General features: G+C 35.5%; 3 protein-coding genes across 5 annotated transcripts in view; 2 read left to right on the top strand and 1 right to left on the bottom strand.

Annotated features, from left to right (window-relative positions):
• Positions 1-24,535, top strand: part of LOC138321320 (uncharacterized) — a 167,670-nt gene that overhangs the window by 133,332 nt on the left and 9,803 nt on the right. The window lies entirely within an intron of this gene.
• On the top strand, positions 558-9,065 carry LOC138321325 (uncharacterized). Of its 3 annotated transcripts, none has more exons than XM_069264948.1 (2): positions 558-649; positions 3,510-9,065. In XM_069264948.1, the coding sequence occupies exon 2, from the start codon at positions 3,542-3,544 to the stop codon at positions 5,081-5,083; it is 1,542 nt and encodes a 513-aa protein (XP_069121049.1). In that variant the 5' UTR covers positions 558-649; positions 3,510-3,541; the 3' UTR covers positions 5,084-9,065. The 3 variants fall into 3 exon arrangements, with proteins under 3 accessions (XP_069121049.1, XP_069121048.1, XP_069121050.1); XM_069264947.1 differs by having other exon boundaries at positions 567-673; XM_069264949.1 differs by lacking the exon at positions 558-649 and adding an exon at positions 791-1,185.
• On the bottom strand, positions 9,452-24,513 carry LOC138321323 (WD repeat-containing protein 46-like). Its single transcript, XM_069264941.1, is given in 17 exon segments — positions 9,452-9,710; positions 10,549-10,641; positions 13,402-13,419; positions 13,421-13,497; positions 13,950-14,097; positions 15,640-15,666; positions 15,668-15,794; positions 16,150-16,249; positions 16,980-17,115; positions 19,350-19,500; positions 20,054-20,220; positions 20,788-20,875; positions 22,123-22,235; positions 22,473-22,550; positions 22,938-23,117; positions 24,062-24,154; positions 24,417-24,513. Coding segments are annotated over 17 exon segments (1,878 nt in total). The 5' UTR covers positions 24,468-24,513; the 3' UTR covers positions 9,452-9,479.

Below are 24,535 nucleotides of genomic sequence, written 5' to 3'. Positions count from 1 at the left end.
ACAGTACAAATAACTACACTAGAGGTCTTCAAGTCACATATACATGTATATCCAAAAAACAGAACTTGAAGACCTAAACCCCACTCCCTAAAATTTCTATCATATTTTTATCTTATAACTGTCATTAAAAGAAAATAAAAAATAACATGCACCTTCACGATCACTGTAAATAACTTCACTCTTTTTTCCACAATCACGCCTCTGCCAATCCGCACAATATAGGCCTAATCATCGGCATCGATGGAATTCAATCGCGACATATCGGAGTAATTTCTCCGAGGGGATCCGATTGCGATGGAATTGTGTTCTTTATAAGAAGAAGATTCAAGATATTTATAATTCAATTAAAGATATCTCTTTCCAGATGTTGATTATGTCGATCAAGCGCTTGAGGTGATTCTTGCCGATAGAAAATACAAAATGTAGTATTTTACATGTCCTTAATAAACTGCCATGTATACTTACTTGTAAATGAAAAATAAAATGTATCATTGAAATATCATATCCGGAAAACAAAATGCACCATTCGTGTTGTGGTTTATATACTTTGGGGATTCCCTGTTTCTATTTCCGGAAACTGGAAGTTATGAATTCTGAACCGAAACTACAGTAATCACGGGAGCTATTAATCGACGCAAAACAGAAAAATGTAGGCCTGTTTTAAGTTTATAAGGTTTGTAGAGCGACAAAAGCATATTTAATTAATTATCCACCAGATTATATCTCTCATTTTGAAATCGGTCACTGTCTTTGCCAATTTTCGAATCGGTGGTGTGGGGAGGGGGTGTTTGTTGACTGGTGAGTATCGGTATTTTGATATTTGATATGTTTGTGGTAACATATAACGTTTATTATTGACAGAAATTCAGGAGGATATTTTGATATGTCTGTGCTAGTCCTATATATTATTGAAAGAATGTCAAACTTCAGTGCTCAAATAAGTATATGTCTCTCCTCCCATCTTTTTCAAAGCCCTCGCCCTTGAAGACATACATGTACCTGTTACCTGTCGTAGAGGTCTTCATATTATAGGCCGGAGGCCTCTCTGACCCATCACATTTACGTTTTCTGGTTCCGGAAGGTTATGGAAACAGCTAGGGTTGAATTTGAGTTCATGATATTTCCAGTAACTGTTCAGGCTGCTCTTGAAGGTGTTGATGTTTTCAGCATCAACTATATTATCTGGTAGTGTGTTCCAACTGTTGATGACGCGTTGTGAAAAGTTGTATTTTCTAATATCTAGTCTACAGTTACTCTTTAGTAACTTATATTTGCTTCTACGAGTCACAGATCTTTGGTTGAATTTAAACAGGTTGTCACGGTCACAATGATATATTTCGTGGACTATTCTAAACACTTCATCATATCTCTACGGAGTCGCCGGTATTCTAATGAAGGAATTCTTAACTCTAATAGCTGTTCGGGATATGATTTGTGAGCTATATTTTTTACTAGCTTAGTGGCACGGCGTTTAATCCTTTCAAGAGTAGACATGTAGATCTACGAGACTCCGTGGGTAATTAAGATGGGCGCCACTTTTGTAACAAAGGACGAGAAAATGTTGCAGCCAGACTGGTTTTCGAACCTTGGACCTCTGAAAATGCTCTATCTAACTGAGTAGAACAGAGAACTGAAATATCAGAAACATATATACATAGAGATTGGCAACTCCTCCAATATTACGATCGGCAGATGTACCTCTGTATGTGCTTAGGGGTTTTTAGGTAAACTCTTAAATAGTTGAATATAAAAGAATAACTTTGATATGTTGTAAAAGTTCAATAATTTTCAGATGGTTTGAGTACGATTTTGGATAGAAAAAATAATATTTCAACTTATTTAATTAGAAAACAAAACGCAGTTCCGGTTTTGAATGCCTGATTTTCGAAAAACCAGGTAAAATTGCTTATTTTCGTGCTTTCAAAAATCATATTAAATAACATCAAATGGAAAAACTGATCACATCAAACCATGATATAATGTTTAAATTTTGTGTTGATGCAAACATATCATGTTTAAAAGAATACACTTCAAAGTAGTTAGCCAAGGCAAAATGCCTATAAACCGGAGGTCCCTCTGCCTGTCAACAAAGACAAAGAAGGAGTTTCCAATCTCTATGTATATATGTTTCTGGAAATATTGAGAACAGTACTGGTCCTACCATTGCTGGGAGGGTCATCATCGATACTCCAGGGGTTACTATCACTGTCGTGATATCCACCCCTGGACTATGTCATAGCTAAACTGAAGGCTCTGCATTTTTGATGTTGTGAAACAGCAATCTTAGGTATGCTCTGCGAACCTGTGCACATCTAAACAATAAAACCACTCTGTGATGAAAATTAAATATTGTTTTGTTCATTCTACATACAACTTGATGGTATTAATAAATCGAACCTCTCGATGTTAACGACAAGCGTTCTTGTCAATTTAACAGAAATCTGTGTGTTATACATAACGAAATAATGTACCTTTTATTTTGCAAAGGTATCTGGCTATGAACTTCGTATTTTTAATCTTTTAAGAGACATTGATAAAAATGATAATTTTAGTAATTAATAAAAAATTATAAAAAAAAATTGATAGGTTCTACTCAGATTCTGACCGGATTTATTGGTGTTGAAATCGTTATTTCAGAAATAATTTAAATGTAAAAATTATTTCAGTTATTTTAGGAAAATTAGTTATTCAACTTATTGTTCTTGAAACAACTTTTAATATCATAAAATAAATACGGTATACCGTATATATATATATGTTTAACTCCAAAATTCAGCACTGCACACCTAGTATACTTAAATCAATATTTAAATGAAAAACAAATTTCTTTATTCCTCTGTTTGAGTCCTTCATTCATTTATGGGGCCGCGGTGGTCGAATGGTTAAGATGTACCGACATATTACCACATGCCCTCCACCTCTGGGTTGCGAGTTCGAATCCCATGTGGGGCAGTTGCCAGGTACTGGCCACTGGTTGGTGGCTTTCCTCCACCAACAAACCTGGCACATCCTTAAATGACCCTGGTCGTAATAGGACGTTAAACTAATCAAACCAAATCATTCACAGCATCTATGAGTGGCCTTGGAACTTTGATTAAAACAAATGAACAGGTAGGTTGGTCCTTTGTTGTGAATCAAAAGAATCAAATAACGGTACACTGTTGACTAGTGTTGCTTTGATTAATCTTCACAAGAATTCTCTGCATGCCTGTTATTGGTCCGCTCCTGACCTGCCTTCAGTTTTACTATGAGATAGTCCTGGGGTGTACAGAACAACAGTAACTTATGCTTGTGAAACTGGTATGTGTATCTTGGTATATTTATTTCACCTAATGATTTTCAGTAAGTATCGGTATAGAGTAGAGAGTGTCTTTAATATCACCTTCCAGTATACTCTTAATTACAATGTTTGAGCCTTTTAATGTGAAAGATGTGAAATTCCAGCCTCTCTGACTGTATACTGACAGCTAGGATTACTTTGATTCTATATATATATATTACTTTTGCAGGTAGAAGGCCTCGACTGACAATGTAGCCAGTTATGGCTGGAGGAAAGATTAAAACCCCACCACCTTATATAGAACAGGAGACATGCCCCATATGTATGGACAATTACAAAAACCCCAAAATTTTACCATGTAGTCATACCATGTGTCAGGAATGCCTGGAGAAACTGCTGGCAAATGGATACCGATCAGAAGTGCTTGTTTGTCCGATTTGTAGGAAATCACATCAGGTACCTGATGGTGGTGTGGAAAAATTTTTGCCAAACTATTTTGTTTCCACTTCATTAGAACAATCTGTAACTACATGTCATGTATGTGATAATATCTTATCGGATTTTCATAAGAAATCAGGAAGATGCTCATATTGTAACGGACAAATGTGCGCGGGCTGCTATAAAAACCATAGCCACCCAGAGAACGAGATCAGAGGATTTCAACAGGAAGATGAATACAGCGATGGGTTGGATTTGGACGGCTCTCATCGCACAACTATGCATAACCTTATGATGCAGCTTCAAGGCAAGGCTCAGAGTATCATTACTGGGAGTATGAGACATTCATTTCAGTGTGAACAGCAACAAGCTCCCCAGCAAACAAAGATCACTCGCATTCTGGCGACCAACGATAACAAACTTTGGATACTTGTAGGAAATGGGCCTTTCATTATCAAATACGATTACAAAGGTGTAGAATTGGATCGTAAGTTTGTGGATGGGATATTATTGGACATAGCACTACACCATGACGGTTATTTACTGATGATCTTAGAGAACTACAACTCGGTAATGTCCTATAATGAATCTCAAATAAGAGAGTATGTAAGTGCAGCGGAAAGTCTCTGTCCACGGCGAATCCTTATGTTACCAACAGGGTTTCTATTGGTGACTGCTGTAAACTTGACCTCTGATCAGCGAAATCATGTAATTCTTGTGTATAACACTCAAGGTTCTATCATTAACACTATACAATGTCACCAGCAGAGTGTGCCATTCGGCCCAATTATCTCACTTGCCTGCAATCGGAAAGACTTACATATTTGTATTGTGGACGACAAGCAACATTGTGTGCTCTTTTTGAGGGAGGGGTCCTCGCCTCTTTGCTACACTCGACCTAATGGGTTTCCTACTAGAAATCGTGGAGGAGGTATCACCGATCCCAGGTATAGAGGTTTTCGACCAAAATGTCTAAGTTGTGATTCTAAAGGAAATGTTTATGTGTATGATGATGCATCTGGTATGATACATGTGCTCAATTCCTCTGCCAAACTTCTTGGCCTTGTTCTCACAAATGATGAGGAGTTGTCTGGAAATCCAAACAGTATTACCATTGACAATCAAGATAGACTTGTAATTGGAGACGAATTGTCAGGAAAAGTTCGCATTTATGAAATTGATGCTAATTACAATAACCTTGGTCAAGTGGAGGAAGACACTGGGGCCTTTTTTGCATCACTTCAACAGCGTTTAAATAATGGAGGGGATGGCGTTGTACAAGAACTGGCAGATCTCTCAAACAGTATGAATTTCAACCCAGATTCTTTAATGAATCTTGTACTTGATGGACATGATAGTCACTGATTACCCAACAAAACCTGACTCAATGGGAATAATTCACGTATAATGTGATACCCGATAACGTTTGTGTGGTACCAGAATTTCCAACTTCATTAGCGTACAATGTCATTCTATCACCAATAGATGCAATAATCCCACACAAATGTTATCGGGTATCAAGTGGTAAGTGAATGATTCCCGTTATACCAGCAAGGATTTAAAATGGAATTTAAATTTAATCAAATGTGTGATGAAGTGTTGTTAATTTATTCTGATCTATCAGACATTTCATGGTCACTCTGCATTGACTCTAGATATTTTTCTCATTATATATATTGATGTGTGTGTGTAATACTGTGTCAACACAGCATTACACATATTAATAGAGAAGGAAAAATATATCTATAGAACCAAAAGCCGGTGATTAAACAAAGGGAAGTAACTGTGGTTGATCCAAATGCTGGAAATTGTGGTGAATCAATGACTGTGATTACAGTTCTATTATTGGTGCTTTTCTAGTAATAATACTGCTCCTCATAAGAACGAGGAAGCTGTTGATTAAGAATTGCATACATGAAATACTATGCTCATGTCTCCATAATAAGTCTTGGAGTAAAGATTTTATCAATATGAAACATATATGCTTTAAATAGTTTAATACATGTATTTAAAAACATGATACAAAAAAAGATAACTTTGAATGTGGCAGTCTGTCTTTATATTTAGAATGGCTTTTTAATGAGTGTATGATGACTGACCATAGTAAAATATGTGCTTATTATAAACTCATTCATCTTTTCAAGTGAAAGCTACTTGATAGATTGACTGAAATGATACAAACATGTACATATTCATTGTGAACAGAGGTCACTTCTTATTTGAAATGTTATAGTGATGGGACATAAGTATTCATCACTTTTTTTCCCCAAATATATTCAATGTATTTTAGGTCAGGATGACCTATTGTCATCATGCTCCGTCCGTCGTCGTGTGCAGTGCGCCGTCCGTCATGCGTAAACTTTTCATTCAAACGACTTCTTCTCATTAACAGAAAAGCCCAGGACACTAGCTATATATAGTATTTGGCCTGTACCATGCTGGGATGAAGGGCTACCAAGTTTGTTAAAATTAATGACCTTGACCTTCATTCAAGGTCACAGGGGTCAAAAAGGCTAAAATCTTTAATCGGCATCTTCTCAAGAACCAGAAAGCCCAGGCCCTGATTTCTCGAAACATAAGTACAGACTTAAGTCAAAACTTAAGTTTTTCTCCTTATGTAACTTATATGAAAATTTATGACTTAAGTCAGTTTTTGACTTAAGTTTGTTTCGAGAAATCGGGGCCAGAGTACTGATATTACACCTGTAGCATGCTTGGATGAAGGGCTATCGAGTTTGTTCAAATGAATGACCTTGACCTTCATTCAAGGTCACAGGGGTCAAATAGGCTAAAATCCTTTAAACAACTTCTTGTGAATACCTTAGAGGCTTAATGACCTGATATTGGGCCTGTGACATGCTGGTAGCTACCAAGTTTGTTAAAATGAATGACCTTGATCTTCATTCAAGTTCACAGGGGTCAAATAGGCTTAAATCATTAAATCCTTAAATAACTAATAACTTCTTCTCAAGAACTGAAAAGCCCAGGGTACTTATATTGAGCCTTTAGCATGCTGGGATGAAGGGCTACCAAGTTTGTTTAAATGAATGAACTTGATCTTAATTCAATGTCACAGGAGTCAAAATTGCTAAAATCTTTAAATGACTTCTTGTGAATAACAAAGAGGCCTAGAGACCTGATATTGGGCCTTTGACATGCTGGGATGAATAGCTACCAAGTTTGTTCAATTGAAAAACCTCGACCTTCATTCAAGGTCACAGGCTAAAATCCTTAAATGAATTCTTCTCAAGAACAGAAAGGCCAAGGATACTCATTTCGAGCCTTTAGCATGCTGAGATGAAGGGCTACCAAGTTTGTTCAAATGGATGACCTTGATCTTCATGCAAGGTCACAGGGGCCAAATAGGTTAAAATCTTTAAATGACTTCTTGAGAATAACTAGGAGGCCTAGACACCTGATATTGGGCCTGTGACATGCTGGGATGAATAGCTACCAAGTTTAATTTTTTTTTCAAATGAATGAACTTGACCGTCATCAAAGGTCACAGGGGTCAAATAGGCTAAAATCTTGAAATGACTTCTTGTGAATTACTAAGAGGCTTAGAGAACTGATATTGGTATTGCCCCTGTGACATGCTGGGATGAAGGGCTACCTTATTTGTTTAAAAAAATGTCCTCGAACCGCATTCAAGATCACAGGGGTCAAAATGGCTTAAATTTTTAAATGACTTCTTGTGAATAACTAAGAGGCCGAGTTGGGCCTGTGACATGCTTGGATGAAGGGCTCCCAAGTTTGTGTAAATATGGCCTTGATTTTCATTTAAGGTCACAGGAGTCAATTAGGCTAAAATCTTTTAAACGACTCTGTTGTATTGTGCTAATAGTCAGATGACCGTTAAGGCCCATGGGCCTCTTGTTCATTTTGGTACATGGTGAAAATCCATCAATAGATGAGTACATAGGATATATTACGGGGGGTGGGTTAAGATTATCATTACAGTTTTATCAGCATTTTCACATTTCCCTTGTTAATTCTATTTTAGAGTGTACTTTTTGTTGGCTTGACACATTTCAATATTTGAACTTTATAGGGCAGCTAGCAGTCATTGTTTGATTTAAAGAGCGATAAGTAATATTGTTTGGGTGATCAACCAAATTTAGGCATATGTTTGATTGAAAGTCTATGTGTTTTGAAATATTACCACTAGACCTCCACCTCTTGGTTTCAAGTTTGAATCCTTGGAACAGACTATAGGTTGGTGTTTTTTTCTTCCATCTCCAAAACCTGGCACAACTTTAAATAACCTGGCTGTTAAAATGATGTGAAAAGAGACATTGTGTATGACTATTCGATTCCTTTCAAATGTTGAGTGTTATTAGCAACAGCCAGCATTCATTAAGCAAAAACCATTCGTAACGTAAAACTGACTTCTATTTTTGTCTTTCAGTACTGTTATATCAACCCTCTAGTTAATGCATTTGATGTTTCTTGGCCAAGTTTGATCAATGTTCCCAAAATAAACTTATGAAAAATAGCAGAAATAATGACACCGAGCCTTATCAAATTTAAATCATTAACTTGAAATTGCCATAGAAGAACATTACAGCAGTAAAGAAAACAAGAAGTTCAGGATGATGATGGTATTGAATTTTAACAACTTTATTGCTTTGCTGTTATGCTGACTTTGTGTGTAGTTTGTTGGGTTTAAATACCATGGTGTTACAAAGGAAGAGGGAAATACATAGAAAAGGTCTTTCCTCTTCCGATTGACTATTGTTTATCATTCTTTAATGGGTGCCAAGATACCCATCTGGAATCTCTTGTTATACATAAGTATATGTATCATTATTGAGGGCCGAGTGGTTCAGATGTCTCGACACAAGCCCTCTACCTCTGGGTCGTGAGTTGGCAAGTGGGAAAATGCCAGGTACTGACTGTTGGTCGGTGGTTTTTCTCCATGTACTCTGGTTCTCCACCACCAACAATCCTGGCTTGTCCTTACATGACCTTGGCTGTTTCATAAAATTAACTTAATCAAACCTCTCTTGTATTATAATCATGCAGAATTAACTCTATTAAATGGGTATGTGCAATATTGGTGCTTTTGTATAAATCCTTTACTGTAACATTCTATTGTGTTGTAGGTGGTCATAAAACTAAATAATTTATGCAACAACTAAATGTTGTAATTATCTATAGATGAATTTCATGTAACCTCCAAACTACGACACGGAAAGTGAAACAATTAAAGTGTATGTATACAGTGTGCCAAACTAATTATTATCATGACTTCCTTCAAATTGCTGTGATAAATATCAATTATGTACAAAGTAATAGAGAAATTGCTATTTATTTTATCAAATAAAGACATCTGGAAAACAGAGAATTCTCAGTCTTTATTTGTGTGTGTACTCACTGTTTAGTGGGACTTATACATGTATTACAGGAAATTTAAGGTGCTTGAAACATAAAGTTTTTGGTTTGAATTTCATGTGTATCTTTGTCAATACAAAGTTATGTTGATGCAAAACGTTTCAGTTGATGAACTGATGAACATAAATGTTATTGGATACAATGTTTATTTTACAATCAGAAATTTGTTTTAAAAAGTTGGAATATTTTCTTGTCAATTTATGACACAAGTCTAATCTCTTATCTTACCATGAAGCATCAGTTCCCTTTTCCCTAAATAAAATTTTCATTTCAGTATAAATCCTCTTCACACTGCAAATTACCTTCAGGTATGTTTGTACACATAACAAAAAATCTTCATTTTTACAACAAACATTTAATAAAATTATCAGGATTGTGTTTTTTCAAATCTTTTTAGCACATCTCCTGACGTTGAAGCTCGGTTTCGCATATGCTTTTTACTGCGAGCCTTTTCTGATTTGGTTTTCATTTCCTGTCTAATGGCCTGTCTCTGCTGTTCCTCAACCACTCCTTTCTTTCTCTGTTCTCTCTTCCTTCCTTTATTCTTTCCTTTCATCTTGTATTTTGGAGTGTAGTCCATCAATTCTGGCTTCAGTGACTGTAAAAATACAATTACTTACATGTAGTACTTAATCGATAGTTGATTTATAGTTTTGTATTTTTAACTATATTTAAAGATGCTCCACCGCTGACAAATGGTATTTTTTCACTATTAAAAACAGGAGCAGACGATTTAGTATTTTTCTTCAGTTACAAAAGTTACTTACTTTATACCATTACCACCATTGAAAAGTATGAGCTTCTAATTTTACTTCAAGTTAAAAATATGAAAAATGATTAATTGCATCCCGAAAAAAAATCCGTACCACTATATCATATATGAAATGAACAACTGCATGACCATGTACCAAAGGCAAAATAAATTATTTTATATTATTTTTTGTGTTAATTAGACTATTATATACACGATTAAACACCGATTATTGTTCAAATGATGAATATCATTTTTGGTCTGTCGGCGGTGGAGCATCTTTAAAGTTAGGTCATTAAATAAAGAACTTCAGTTAACAATGTAATTACTGGACTGATACGTTATTTTCTAATATTCAAATGAATTTCTGATTATCTTGTTTTTTACAAAATTTCATATGGATACCCAGAGGAAGTCATATGTCAAGTCCTAACAATTTGATGTTTATCTGTGATAAAATATAAAACTAACAACTGACTTATACTAAGACACCCATTACTGTGCTATAATAACTGGTACATTGTTAAAATGGCACTACTCTGATATCACAATTTAGCATCATTGGAGACACTATACTATCCTACACTAACTAATTCATAAAACCAAATCCTCTTTTTCACAGAAAAATTTCTATACTGATTTTGTAAGAAGGAGCTAAATGTAGGAGAATTGTAGAACCCCATACCTTGATCTTATTTGTCACTTCAATCCTTTGCTTGAACGTTTTGACATCCACCTCGCCTATCTTATCATTAAGGTGTATCATGTCTGCTGGAATCTGAAGGATAAAAACAAATACATCCAATCATCACTTTCATTGAAGTTAATTAATTCATTCAATCATTGAACCAGTCTTTATGGTTCTGTAGTTAATAATCAATTAGTCTAGAGATGTGTTTTTTTTAATATGAGTTCAAAACAAACCTGTTAATCATATACTGTATAGCTACCGTAGTAAAAAATTGTGATTTAAATATAAGGGAGAAAAATTAATTTTAGCAATTTTCAAAAAGGCATATAATATCATTAAATATTATTCAATCATTTCTCCACATTTCATAGATCACATTTTCACAATCATAGCAATGATCTGCCAAATCGCAAAAATATCATCCTCATGAAAACAAGAGGCCCATGGGCCTTAACGGTCATCTGACTCATTGCACAAAACAACAAAGTCACAGTATATTAAAGTATTGGTTAACGATTAATATAAACAATACAAGGAACTCCTTAGTTGAATATGTAAGTTTCTGAAATAGGTAAATGTCATTCGTTGAACAAACTTGGTAGCCCTTCATCCATATATGGTTGTAACCCATTTACGGATTTTAAAGCCAAATTTCAGCAAAGCTTCCATTTTGGACATCCGCCATACTATCCCCATGGGTCTTAGCTCGGTCCTTTATAAAATATGATTGTCCTCACCTAAAGTTCCCCTTCAGAATCAATTAAAACCCCTATAGACCAATTTTCCTTGAGATTGGAGACTGAAACCTGAAAACAGGAAGTGGGCCAGCGGCCATGTTGGAAAACCAAAGACTTAATGAAAATGTTTGCATGTTGTTCGGCATTAATTTAAAGGCCCATTACCTTTCCGGAGCAAAATATAAAGGTTTCTTAAAAAACATAAATAACATCAGAAAATGCGTACCGATGACTTAAAATAAGGTTACGACACCAAGCATATGCAAGATTTTCTGCGTAATATATGAAAACAGTGGAGAGTCAATTCGCTGTTTTGCCGTCTGGCGCAGTGATAGTCAACTACCGCCAGGTATTTAGGACGACGGCGGGAAACATAATACGACCCGCGTTATGAAAATAAACATTTTATTTATTTTAATCAAATCGTTCGGAAGGTGATGATAAATGTAGTATTAACGGTAAGTTAATAATTTTTTGCGACTCTACAAAATTATCGATCTTGTTTTACATTCCCATTTTAAAAATTTAAAACCGTTTCGGAAAGGTAGTGGGCCTTTAAACCCCTATAGACCAATTTTCATTGAGATTGGAGACCGAAATCTGAAAACAGGAAGTGGGCCAGCTAACATTAAGAAAATTTGCCCTTTTGGGGCCCCACACCTCAGCCCCTAGGGGTCGGACCAGACTCATATATATAAAATACAATTGTCCTTCCCCAATTATGTTTTACACCAAATATGGATGAAATCCATTCAAGGATGAAGGAGGAGTAGGATCTAGCTTAAATTAAGAAAATTTGACCTTTTGGAGCCCCGCCCCTCTGCCCATAGTGGTCGGATCTATTTCATTTATATAAAAATATGATTGTCCTTCCCCAATGATGTTCACACCAAATATGGATGAAATCCATTCAAGGATGAAGGAGGAGTAGGATTTTAAAGCTTAAATTAAGAAAATTTCCCCTTTTGGAGCCCCGCCCCTCTGCCCCTAGGGGTCACCAGGCTCATTTATATAAAATATGATTGTCCTTCCCCAATGATGTTTCACACCAAATATGGATGAAATCCATCCAAGGATGAAGGAGAAGTAGGATTTTAAAGCTAAAATTAAGAAAATTTGCCCTTTCGGGGCCCCACCCCTCAGCCCCTAGGGTTCGGACCAGGCTCATTTATATAAAATATGATTGTCCTTCCCCAATGATGTTTCACATCAAATATGGATGAAATCCATCCAAGGATGAAGGAGGAGTAGGATTTTAAAGCTAAAATTAAGAAAATTTGCCCTTTTTTGGGCCCCATCCCTCAGCCCCTAGGGGTCGGACCAGGCTCATTTATATAAAATATGAATGTCCTTCCCCAATGATGTTTCACACCAAATATGGATGAAAGAGGAGTAGGATTTTAAAGCTAAAATTAAGAAAATTTGCCCTTTTGGGGCCCCGCCCCTCTGCCCATAGTGGTCCGATCTATTTCATTTATATAAAATATGATTGTCCTTCCCCAATGATGTTTCACACCAAATATGGATGAAATCCATCCAAGGATGAAGGAGGAGTAGGATTTTAAAGCTAAAATTAAGAAAATTTGCCCTTTTGGGGCCCCACCCCTCAGCCCCAAGGGATCGGACCAGGCTCATTTATATAAAATATGATTGTCCTTCCCCAATGATGTTTCACACCAAATATGGATGTAATCCGCTCAAGGGTTAAGGAGGAGTAGGCTTTTGTATAAATAGTCTTACGCACGACGCACGGCGCACTGCGCACGGCGGACGGCGCACGACGACGGACGAAACACGATGACAATAGATCATCCTGACCTTCGGTCAGATGACCTAATAACCATCTTTATGGTAATACAAACAAATACAACCATGTGTAAACAATTTTATTGTGAGAGATCCAAGTGTCTGAAGAAATCTAGAAATGTGTAAGACAAAAATACTCCCATCTCCATATCATATACGTGACAGGAGGCAGCAGGACGGATCTAAGGAACACGGTAAAACTGTCATGGTGGGGAACAAGAAACACTGCCATCAAATGCAGGGCTGAGGAGTGATTATAGGCCAACACCATGTCTGATGTAAGTTTTAAGAAATGAAGGTATACCTTGTCCAGCAGCATCATTGACCTCAGCCTGACGTCTTTGCTTTTTACTCTGGAAAGGATTAGCCTCTAGGGCATCAAAATTGGGCTCACCAGCACCTGTAGGTTGAAAATAGGTCAGAATCAATCTTCTACCATAAAATTTCAAATTGATTAAATATGATAGTATACATGTGTAAAGACCAAAGTATAGAAACACATTTGAAATACTGATATGAAAAGAAAGAAAATGAAAAAAAGATTTTAAGGCCACAGACATCAAGAAACTGAAAGCATTATAACAATGTATTCACTCAGGTACTAATAAAAGTTAAGTTTGAATTGCTTCTACAGAAAATGATTTAAGCTATTCATATTTGAGAACATAAATTAAAACATGGTTATAAAGAATCTCTTGGGACCATTAAAATCATTTCGTTATATAAGCAGTCTGTTATATATATATTACAGATACCTCATACTAGGCACCTCGATGGAATTGAAAATTACTACATTATATTAACCATGAATTATTGTGTATGTTAAAAATGTGCATTACTGAATCAAAATACCTGGTATGAGTAGACTTTCGAAACCCCGTTCATGGCCGACACCAAGAACATCTTCAAAGGGACAGAATTGTGTATTTAATACAGATCCTGGCAGCTGATGACACATGTAAGGGGAGGTAACTGTCTGTCTACAGCAATCCTTGTATACCTGTACAGAGATCAAAGTAAAATGACACATGTATGGGAGGTAACTGTCAGTCTACAGCAGTCCTTGTATACCTGCACTGAGATCAAAGTAAAATGACAAATGTAAGGGGAGGTAACTGTCTGTCTACAGCAGTCCTTGTATACTTGCACAGAAATCAAAGTAAAATGACACTGTAAAGGGAGGTAACTGTCAGTCTATTGCAGTCCTTGTATACCTGTACAGAGATCAAAGTAAAATGACACATGTAAAGGGAGGTAACTGTCCGTCTTCAGCAGTCCTTGTATACCTGTACAGAGATCAAAGTAATATGACACATGTAAAGGGAGGTAACTGTCAGTCTACAGCAGTCCTTGTATACCTGAACAGAGATCAAAGTAATGTGACACATGTAAAGGGAGATAACTGTCCGTCTACAGCAGTCCTTGTGTACCTCCACAGAGATCAAAGTAATATGACACATGTAAAGGCAGGTAACTGTTCGTCTACAGCAGTCCTTGTATACCTGTACAGAGATCAAAGTAAAATAACATATGTAAAGAGAGGTAACTGTCCGTCTACAGCAGTCCTTGTATAACTGTACAGAGATCAAAGTAAAATGACACATGTAAAGGGAGGTAACTGTCCGTCTTCAGCAGTCCTTGTATACCTGTACAGAGATCAAAGTAATATGACACATGTAAAGGGAGGTAACTGTCCGTATACAGCAGTCCTTGTATACATGGGCCGTTTTCGTTTATTCGGAACAACCGTTCGACCGTTTGTAAAAGTCTTTATTTCAAGTTTAAATCTTGACGGACCTGCAGTTTTATGATACAGGCCTGTGAGGGCTTTGTCAAGGCTCGTCTGAAAACAATATAAAATCACCAGGTCCGTCTTTAACTCATAAACGAACAACTAGGTCCAACCAGTCAAACCGCATAATCGAAAACGGCCATGCAAAGAGATCAAAGTAAAATGACACATGTAAAGGGAGGTAACTGTCCGTCTACAGCAGTCCTTGTGTACCTCCACAGAGATCAAAGTAATATGACACATGTAAAGGGAGGTAACTGTCCGTCTACAGCAGTCCTTGTATACCTGTACAGAGATCAAAGTAAAATGACACATGTAAAGGGAGGTAACTGTCCGTCTAAAGCAGTCCTTGTATACCTGTACAGAGATCAAAGTAAAATGACACATGTAAAGGGAGGTAACTGTCCGTCTACAGCAGTCCTTGTATACCTGTACAGAGATCAAAGTAATATGACACATGTAGGGGAGGTAACTGTCCGTCTACAGCAGTCCTTTTATTCCTGTACAGAGATCAAAGTAAAATGACACATGTAAAGGGAGGTAACTGTCTGTCTACAGCAGTCCTTGTATACCTGTACAGAGATCAAAGTAAAATGACACATGTAAAGGGAGGTAACTGTCCGTCTACAGCAGTCCTTGTATTCCTGTACAGCGATCAAAGTAAAATGACATATGTAAAGGGAGGTAACTATACACAGCAGTATGCCTCTATTGCTCAAATGAAAAATATTTTCAATCGACAAACCTTACCTCTACTATATTGCCCTTACTGACAGCAAAGCATATCCCTTTGACTGAATGCTAAAGAGCTAGCTCCGATTCCAATTTGGTAAGACTGTAGCATCTTGTAATTGCGGATATCCCAAATTTTCAGCTTCCTATCTATGCCAGATGTTGCCATGTACCTGAAAATAATGATTGATTATTAAATGAATAAACCAAGCTAAAGAAAGGTCTGGTTAAAGATAAATCAAGCTAAAGACTGGTCTGATACAGAAGAAATTTAGTTACCCAGAGTATATTTATATTGTGGTTCCAAAAGTTTATTTCCATTATCAAATTATGTAATCTTGCTGGTTGTTCACAAAATTTTAATAAAAGTTTTATTATCTGGAATGACATCAAAATCAAAAACTTTTCTGTCACCTCAAAACAACAGAATATAAAATAGAAAGTTCAGTTGTCATCAATATGGTCTCCTTTGGTTGAAATTGATGTCTTTCATGGACTGTGTGATTGACTGAGCTAAGAGATACCTACTTTCCCTGTGGGTCCACTGCTATAGACCTCACACCATTCCTGTGGCACAGCATCTTTACCAAAGGTTCCTTCACATTAGGTGACCACATTGTAACAGTTCCTAGAAACATCAAATCCAATTCAGTATTACATATCTGGATAAATGGATAATTTATTGTTTAAAAATTAATGTTGATAAGAAATGTTCAGACATTTTCCAGATATCAGATTAATGAAAAATATTTCTAAGAATAAATGAATTAAGTGTTAAGTGACAATTCAGTGAGGTTAATTCTGTTACATAACCAATACCATGCCATAAGTGTATTGTTTTACATTCCTTATGAAACAGATAACAGAAAATATTGACAAATTCCACGACATTTGTTCAGTATTTTACCTGATACCGTCCAAATGGTATAGCAATAAGATTAAGCAGGTACAATACATATGCTATACCCACACCCAAGCTAATGTCACAGAAGTGTCAAATATGCAATACATAACCGCAAAGAAGTTGATGAAATTGTTTTTTAGACAGGACTATACACCTAATAAGGTACTACTGTAAGAGGGATTTCAATTGTTCTTAGCAAAAGATGCTTAACTTCACTTGCAAGAGCCAGGATTCCTAATACAAGACGTCCGACAACAATGTGTAATGACAGACAGTGAGCGAGTTCGAGCATTTCACAGTAACACCAACTAATCTGGATTCCAAAATAACTGGTTTGTATCCGATATATGAGCAAAATTTTAACATACTCTTAGACTGAATTGTCCCTTTAAAAATCGTAATTTCCTTTTTTAATAAAGGGTACCACCATATTACAATGTTACGTTTATCTTACCCCCAGTATGTCCCAGACACAATGTTGCATTGCTTGGATTCTGACACATTACATCTAATCGGCCTAAGCCCGTGGTGTGACCTGCAACCTTCTGACCTACTGACACATCAATCCAGGACAAATAACCCTTTGAACTCTGAAAAGCAAAAACAAAGACAAATTTTCCAATAATGACATATTTACATTTGTATAGATACTGTTGTTTCTGTAGCAGGACAGGACTGTTTGAATCACGTGACCAAGTAGTTAAGTCAGTAGAGGATTAGTCTGGCTAGTGTTCTATCTACATATATGTAACTAAGACAATTTTTTTATCCCGGAGTGTGGCATTCAAGCACTCATCTGGCTGTTACATGTTATCTTCCAGTTCCTCTATAACAGTGGCTATAATTCATGTTATTTTATCCTGCAACTTCCCCAAATACTGACGGATAACTACTGCTGGATAAACTTGTGCTTTATCCGTCAATATACAAAATGCTTTATCCATCAATACGACCACATGAATTTGTCCCATATCTGACGGAACTTTTTGAACTTGACCCAGAACTTTAACCTTCCGGTGAATGAAACATCACTCAATCCCGCTAAAAAAGTGACGTCACATTCACCGGAATAATGTCATTTTTACAATATCGAAAATCTCGTATAGCGATGTCGTCTCTTTCTTTGCCCATAGCAAAGGTATGTGTTGTAAAGTAATTTTTTAAATATTTTTATATTGTTTTAGTGATATAACACACAGAATAGAATAATTGGCACTGTTTGTGAATGTGCTTATATATATCCCACTGAAGTAAAGAGGAGTACACTCTCATTCGATTTAGTGAATGAATCTTTTCCTCTGCATCAAAGATGTGTCTCGCTTCGAGCGAAATCAAGTAAATAACTGACAATTTGCTTTTGTTTTGAATGTCATAATGATTGCAGGATAAACAGAATACACGGTTAGTATCTAACAATATTTGTTAACGAATGGAAAAAGTGGATAAAACTTGTTGAACTTGACTAAATTAACTCGGTCATGCTATACACATATTTAAAATTACATGTACATACATCATTAATATCAGTTAAGCTTTTCTACTTGCATAATTATATAAGTAATGAGCCGTAATATCTGAAAGTCTGACCTCTCTCCCCTCTTCCTTCTTTCTCTCTCTCCCTCTCTCTCTCTCCCCCCTGTCTCTCTCTCATTGTGTGTGTCTTTTATATGTGTGTGTTTTGTACATGTGTGTGTGTGTGTGTGGGTGTGTGTGTCAAGTATGTCCACTTGCCAGTGTTTTGTAAGTAAATCCCGATGTGTCAGAGACTTAGTTTTTTTTTGTTTTTTTTTAATTTTTTTTTATCACATTTAAAAGTGTAATGATTAGGGCATGCTAATAATGAAAATATATATTGAAGTCATGTTGAAATGTAATGTTATGGTAGTATGCTTGTAGGGTGATAGATGATAAGGATGAATAATGTAATTGTGTTGATGATAAGTACAGAAATGATACAGTGATTTTATGATGAAGGATGATGTGTTTGTTGACCAGGATGATAATCCTATTGATATCATATTGAATGATGATGTAAGTATATATGATGATTATAAATATTATAAGGTTGATGACTCATGATGATAATATTATATTCATGTCATGTTGAATGAGGATGTGAGTGGGTTGATTGTGTATGATTATCTTGGACGAGTTAATAATATATTGGTAGATGTATGCTTAATTAATGACGATGTGAGTATGATTGATGATCATTGATGAGCCTGTGGGATGTGAATGTGATGGTCAATTTTTGAGGATGTTTATAATACACATAAAGATGGCAATATATTGAAATTATGCTGAATATGATGTGAGGAGGTGTGTATGATGTGAGTGAGATAACCATGTATCTGTATATGTAAAATCTTCGAAAATAAAATAAATAAAAAAAAAAAAAGTATCTAACAATACAAGTTTATTTTGATGCTCGACAAGGAAAACCGAAATGACTCAACCTCCACACCAAGCCCAACCCTTGTATTTCATTTTTGCATACCACAGAGTTATTTGCTCTTGTGAGTAGATAATTGATTCTGATACCATGTATTTGCAAGTGTAACATTATGTCTAAGGAGAAAAACCACACCATTTTCTTATTTAAACTTATAATGAAACAATCAATACCTTCCTATAAGAGCAGATAACTCTGTAATATGCAAAAACATGATTCCATTCAGAGGAGTTAAACCTGAGCCTTTTATACAGACTTTGCTTTTTCTACACAAAACATTACCAATATCAGACTGTAACAGTATAATACAAATTTCTTTTACAATCAACATATCCATTATATATTTTGTGTACAATACAAATGTGTCCTTACTGAACTGGCAAGCAGGAAATGGAAGGGAAGGAACTCTAGTCGTAAAGCACTGTCCACCATCTTTAGACAGTGAAGTTCTATACCCTGGTTGTCGTAAATGTATGTCCATTGTTTCTGGGCTACAGCATACATTGTCTCCTGATGAAGCCACCTGAAAGCAAGATATATTGAAAACCATTCACAATATAAACAACACCTTAGTCAATATATAACTTGATGAAATGTTACATACCTTACCTTTTGGCCTTGTATATTGTACTTTTATCACATTTATAATTACATATGCAATATTTCATATAAGTGTGAGGACATATACAGTAGTTGAAACTAGCAATTTGCAACACTTTTACTATAAACTTTTGGGAAAGTTCATGACCTTTATTTCATAAATCATATTTCTGTATATTGTGGATTTTAAACTGATATTAATTCAAGGACTTTTCTGAATAATGTGTGTATTAATTTTTCAGCAATAAAACATAATTTGAATATGCCAGCAGACATGTCTATAGACATGTATACAATTCTGAAATTCAAGCAGTCCAAAAAATATCAATTACAGATAATGAAATAATTAGTTTATGGAAATTTATCATCTTTTTGTCTATTAAGTCTCTAATTTACTTTATTCTGAATATTGCAAAATTTTCCTATACGTTGATTTCTCATGAAAAAATAGGAAGTTTATATCTAAGTATACATACTGTATATCATTAATTGTTTCCATCACGTTGATTTCACACAATAATTTCTTTGTCAGCCAATCAATGGCTGCTATATGGCCTTTAGCTCCGCCTATCAAAAGAAACCGCCCATTCCTTGTGTACTGAGAGCGATAGGGTCCAAAGTCATTCAGTCTTAATTCAAAATGCTGAAAAAAGGAATTAATGAAATACTAATAAAACCGATTTCATATATATTCATATTGTTATTACTTCACAGCAGAAATATTCTAATGCTATTGGAGTTTAATACTAATTACATACCAAGGCATTGATAACTTTTTCATTATTTTTTGCTTTGACATTTCTTGAAATATCATCAAATTATTTAATGAACTTCATATGCACTGTCAGGAAACTAATAACACATTATTTGAAAACAAAATTAAAACTACGATTCAAATTTTTCATGCCTTTGCCTCATATAGTTTGATGGCCTTTTTCAGTATCTTTTAAGTCTCAATTAGATAACAAGCTAGCTTACATCTTCAAATTCTTTGACTATTAGTTTATACCACTACTATATAAATCAAAATATGGTTATCATTTTCTGAATTATTTTCAAAGTACTATGAACTTTGCATGCTAAAAGCATGTTTTGATTTCTATAAAGGGAAAAGAACCATATAACTTAAAAGAAAATTTGATAGAGTTGACTTTACACAGAAACATGATGACAATCCTACAGCTTTGGTTGTTATTGAGCAATGACTCACCTTTTGGGCACTCATGATGTCCACTGATTCTACAATATCTGTCTGTGTTATCTCTGTCGTGTGTGTGCTCTCGTCTCCCTCAAGGTATCTACAACAGTACAGTGACACATTATCAAAGCAATTTTGACCCCATCAAAGTAACCAACCAAGTATTCATCATCAATCAAAAAAAGGGAAAATGCATCATTTAAAAGATAAAGAAAATTTCCACAGGTACTCTGACCTGACTACACCAAGACATAGTCTTACCCTGCCTCCTCAGTTAACAGGTTCTCTGATCTTATTACACCAAGACATAGTCTTACCCTGCCTCCTCAGTAAACAGATACTCTGATCTGACTACACCAGGACATAGTCTTACCCTGCCTCCTCAGTTAACAGATACTCTGATCTGACTACACCAGGACATAGTCTTACCCTGCCTCCTCAGTTAACAGGGAGGTACTCTGACCTGACTTCACCAAGACATATAGTCTTACCCTGCCTCCTTAGTTGACAGGTAGGTACTCTGACCTGATAATTTCACCAGGACATAGTCTTACCCTGCCTTCTCAGTTAACAGGTTCTCTGACCTGATGAATTCACCAAGACATTGTCTTACCCTGCCTCCTCAGTTAACAGGTTCTCTGACCTGACTACACCAAGACATAGTCTTACCCTGCCTCCTCAGTTAACAGGTTCTCTGACCTGACTACACCGAGACATAGTCTTACCCTGCCTCCTCAGTTAACAGGTTCTCTGACCTGACTACACCAAGATATAGTCTTACCCTGCCATCTCAGTTAACAGATACATGTACTCTGATCTGACTACACCAGGACATAGTCTTACTCTGCCTCCTCAGTTAACAGGTTCTCTGATCTTATTACACCAAGACATAGTCTTACCCTGCCTCCTCAGTTAACACATATTCTGACCTGACTACACCAAGACATAGTCTTACCCTGCCTCCTCAGTGAACAGATACTCTGATCTGACTACACCAGGACATAGTCTTACCCTGCCTCCTCAGTTAACAGATACTCTAATCTGACTACACCAGGACATAGTCTTACCCTGCCTCCTCAGTTAACAGATACCCTAATCTGACTACACCAGGACATAGTCTTACCCTGCCTCCTCAGTTAACAGATACTCTGATCTGACTACACCAAGACATAGTCTTACCCTGCCTCCTCAGTAAACAGATACTCTGATCTGACTACACCAGGACATAGTCTTACCCTGCCTCCTCAGTTAACAGATACTCTGATCTGACTACACCAGGACATAGTCTTACCCTGCCTCCTCAGTAAACAGATACTCTGATCTGACTACACCAGGACATAGTCTTACCCTGCCTCCTCAGTTAACAGATACTCTGATCTGGCTGCCTGTTTTGCTGCTGCTTCCATCTTTTTCTCCTTCTTGTGAAACTCCACTGTGGCTATTTTTGACCGGGCCCATTTCTGCACAATAAAAAAAAATTCTAACCTTAGATTTAAAATCATCAATTAAATGTATTTAGTATAAACTTAATATTTAAGATTCACTTTCATAAATTTATTTTTTATTTCATTGATTGGTTTTGTAGTTTATCTATTTCTTCACTGATTCAGTGTCTTTCCTATTCATGCTTTATTTTCCCTCTACATATTCAACAATCAACATTTGTTTTCAGATAGAAAATTGGAAACAACTCTTACTGTGGTAGCTTTGCTTCCTCTTTGATATTTTTTTATTTTGTCTTTAGATAATGGAGCTTCGCCTGGAAAAGGATCCTTCTAAAATGAAATAAAACAGATTTCAAAATTGCAATTCACAAATGCATACATGCATAGCTCCAGTCATTATTTAGTTGATGATCTTCTCGAGCAATTTATTGAAGATTGCAAAACCTCAGTACAAATATGAAGACAAACTTAGCTCAATAGAATTATCAGAAAATCACAACATGTTACTGTACTTGCTTTGATTTATTTTTTAATCAATATATAAATCAATGGTGCAATGATATAATAACAACTAACTTTTAGTTGTGCAGTGATGAATTAACTTCTCAAAGAAAACACAAAAATATATAACTTAATCAACTCAATTTCATTTAATTTTTAAAAGTATGACAAAAGTAAATATTATAAAAATGAGTTTCAAAATTAATATGACCCTACCTTTTTTCTGAAGTCATCATATTCTTGGTTGTGTTGTTTTGATTTTTGACGTTGCTGTTCTCGTCTTTTCTTCTTAATTTTTTTATACGAGCCCAAGTCATAAACTTGTATTTTTCCACCAGGATCAGCAATGTATGCATTTGACTTTGTTCTTTTATGTCCCTGCATTGAACTTTCATTCTGCAAATTACAGATATTAAATTACAATATACAAATGTCATAGGTGTAAAACTTTATTTTTCCAATATAGGGTTCAGCTGATCTTATGCCATGGGATGAGTCAGAAAAGTTTTTTATCCTGTATTTGTCTGCATAACCTTTTGGAAACTGTGAAATACAAAATATTAGTTGTTTTTTTTCTTCTTTCTTTTTAATCAAATAACCTTTCTAAAAGTAAATATATACAACTTAAAGATGCTCCACCGCTGACAGAGCATTAATGATATTCATCATTTGCACAATAATTGGTGTTTAATCGTGTATATATATATGTCTAATTAACACAAAAAATAATATAAAATATTTTATTTCGCCATTGATGCATGCGCAATTAGTACTTCATTCCATATAAGATATAGTGACACGGAATTTTTTCGGGATGCAATTAATTATTTTTCATATTTTTAACTTAAAGTCAAATTAGAAGCTCAAACTTTTCAACGGTGGTAATGGTGTAAAGTAAGTAACTTTTGCAACTGAAAAAAAAATATTAAATTGTCTGCTCCTGTTTTTGATAGTGAAAAAATACCATTTGTCAGCGGTGGAGCATCTTTAATAATTGGAAAAATGTGCAACATACTGACAAAGATCCCTGGTACTCATTGGACATTATATAATAAAACTAATTTTCTTGAAAATGCTCTCAAATTAAGTGCATATATACATATGTGTATATTTTGAATTCTGATTCTGTACACTCTTCATTTGTTTTTGGAAAACTTAAAGACCGGACAACTGAAACACATCCTGCTGAAAAAATAAATGGTACCAATATATCATTCTTGTTTATGATTATGATCTTTAAAGTATTTCAGTGACGAAAAAAAATTATTAGAAGTGGGTTAGTGTTATGATTCTGTACATGAAGAATCCTTCAATCTACTCAATTTATTAATCATATTCACCTTCTCATTCTCTGGTTCTGAAGGATCAACAAAGTATCTGTTTGGTTTCACTGCTTTGCCTCCTTTGTTTTTCGACTTGACTTTACCAAAGTCCTGAAAAATACACATGACAATGATTTTGTAAAATTATGTAGGACACGATCTCTGGAACGTTTACACTTTCATTGAACTTTGAAGACAGAGTCAGAGTGACAGACCTGAGTAAGTTAACTTGCATGAAGGACTGAAGCCGAGTCTACGAGACTGGTAAATCTGGACAGATGGAAATCTTTTACAGTTTAATCTTTCTCAAAATGTAAAATAGGGTTCAAAACAAAACCAAAAGTAAACTTTTAATTTATTAAAACGATACTACCTTCAGGTTTTCTGCTCCTAAAACATTCATGATGATCTGCTCTCTCCACATGTGTTCCCCACTTCCGTATCAACATGCGCATGCGGTCTTAAAATAGGAAGTAGATTTTGATTGGTCAA

This window comes from Argopecten irradians, chromosome 4 (assembly GCF_041381155.1).
Source record: "Argopecten irradians isolate NY chromosome 4, Ai_NY, whole genome shotgun sequence".
Taxonomy (NCBI): domain Eukaryota; kingdom Metazoa; phylum Mollusca; class Bivalvia; order Pectinida; family Pectinidae; genus Argopecten; species Argopecten irradians.
The sequence above is the reverse complement of the archived record's forward strand: the minus strand, read 5'-3'. Positions and strand labels throughout refer to the sequence as shown.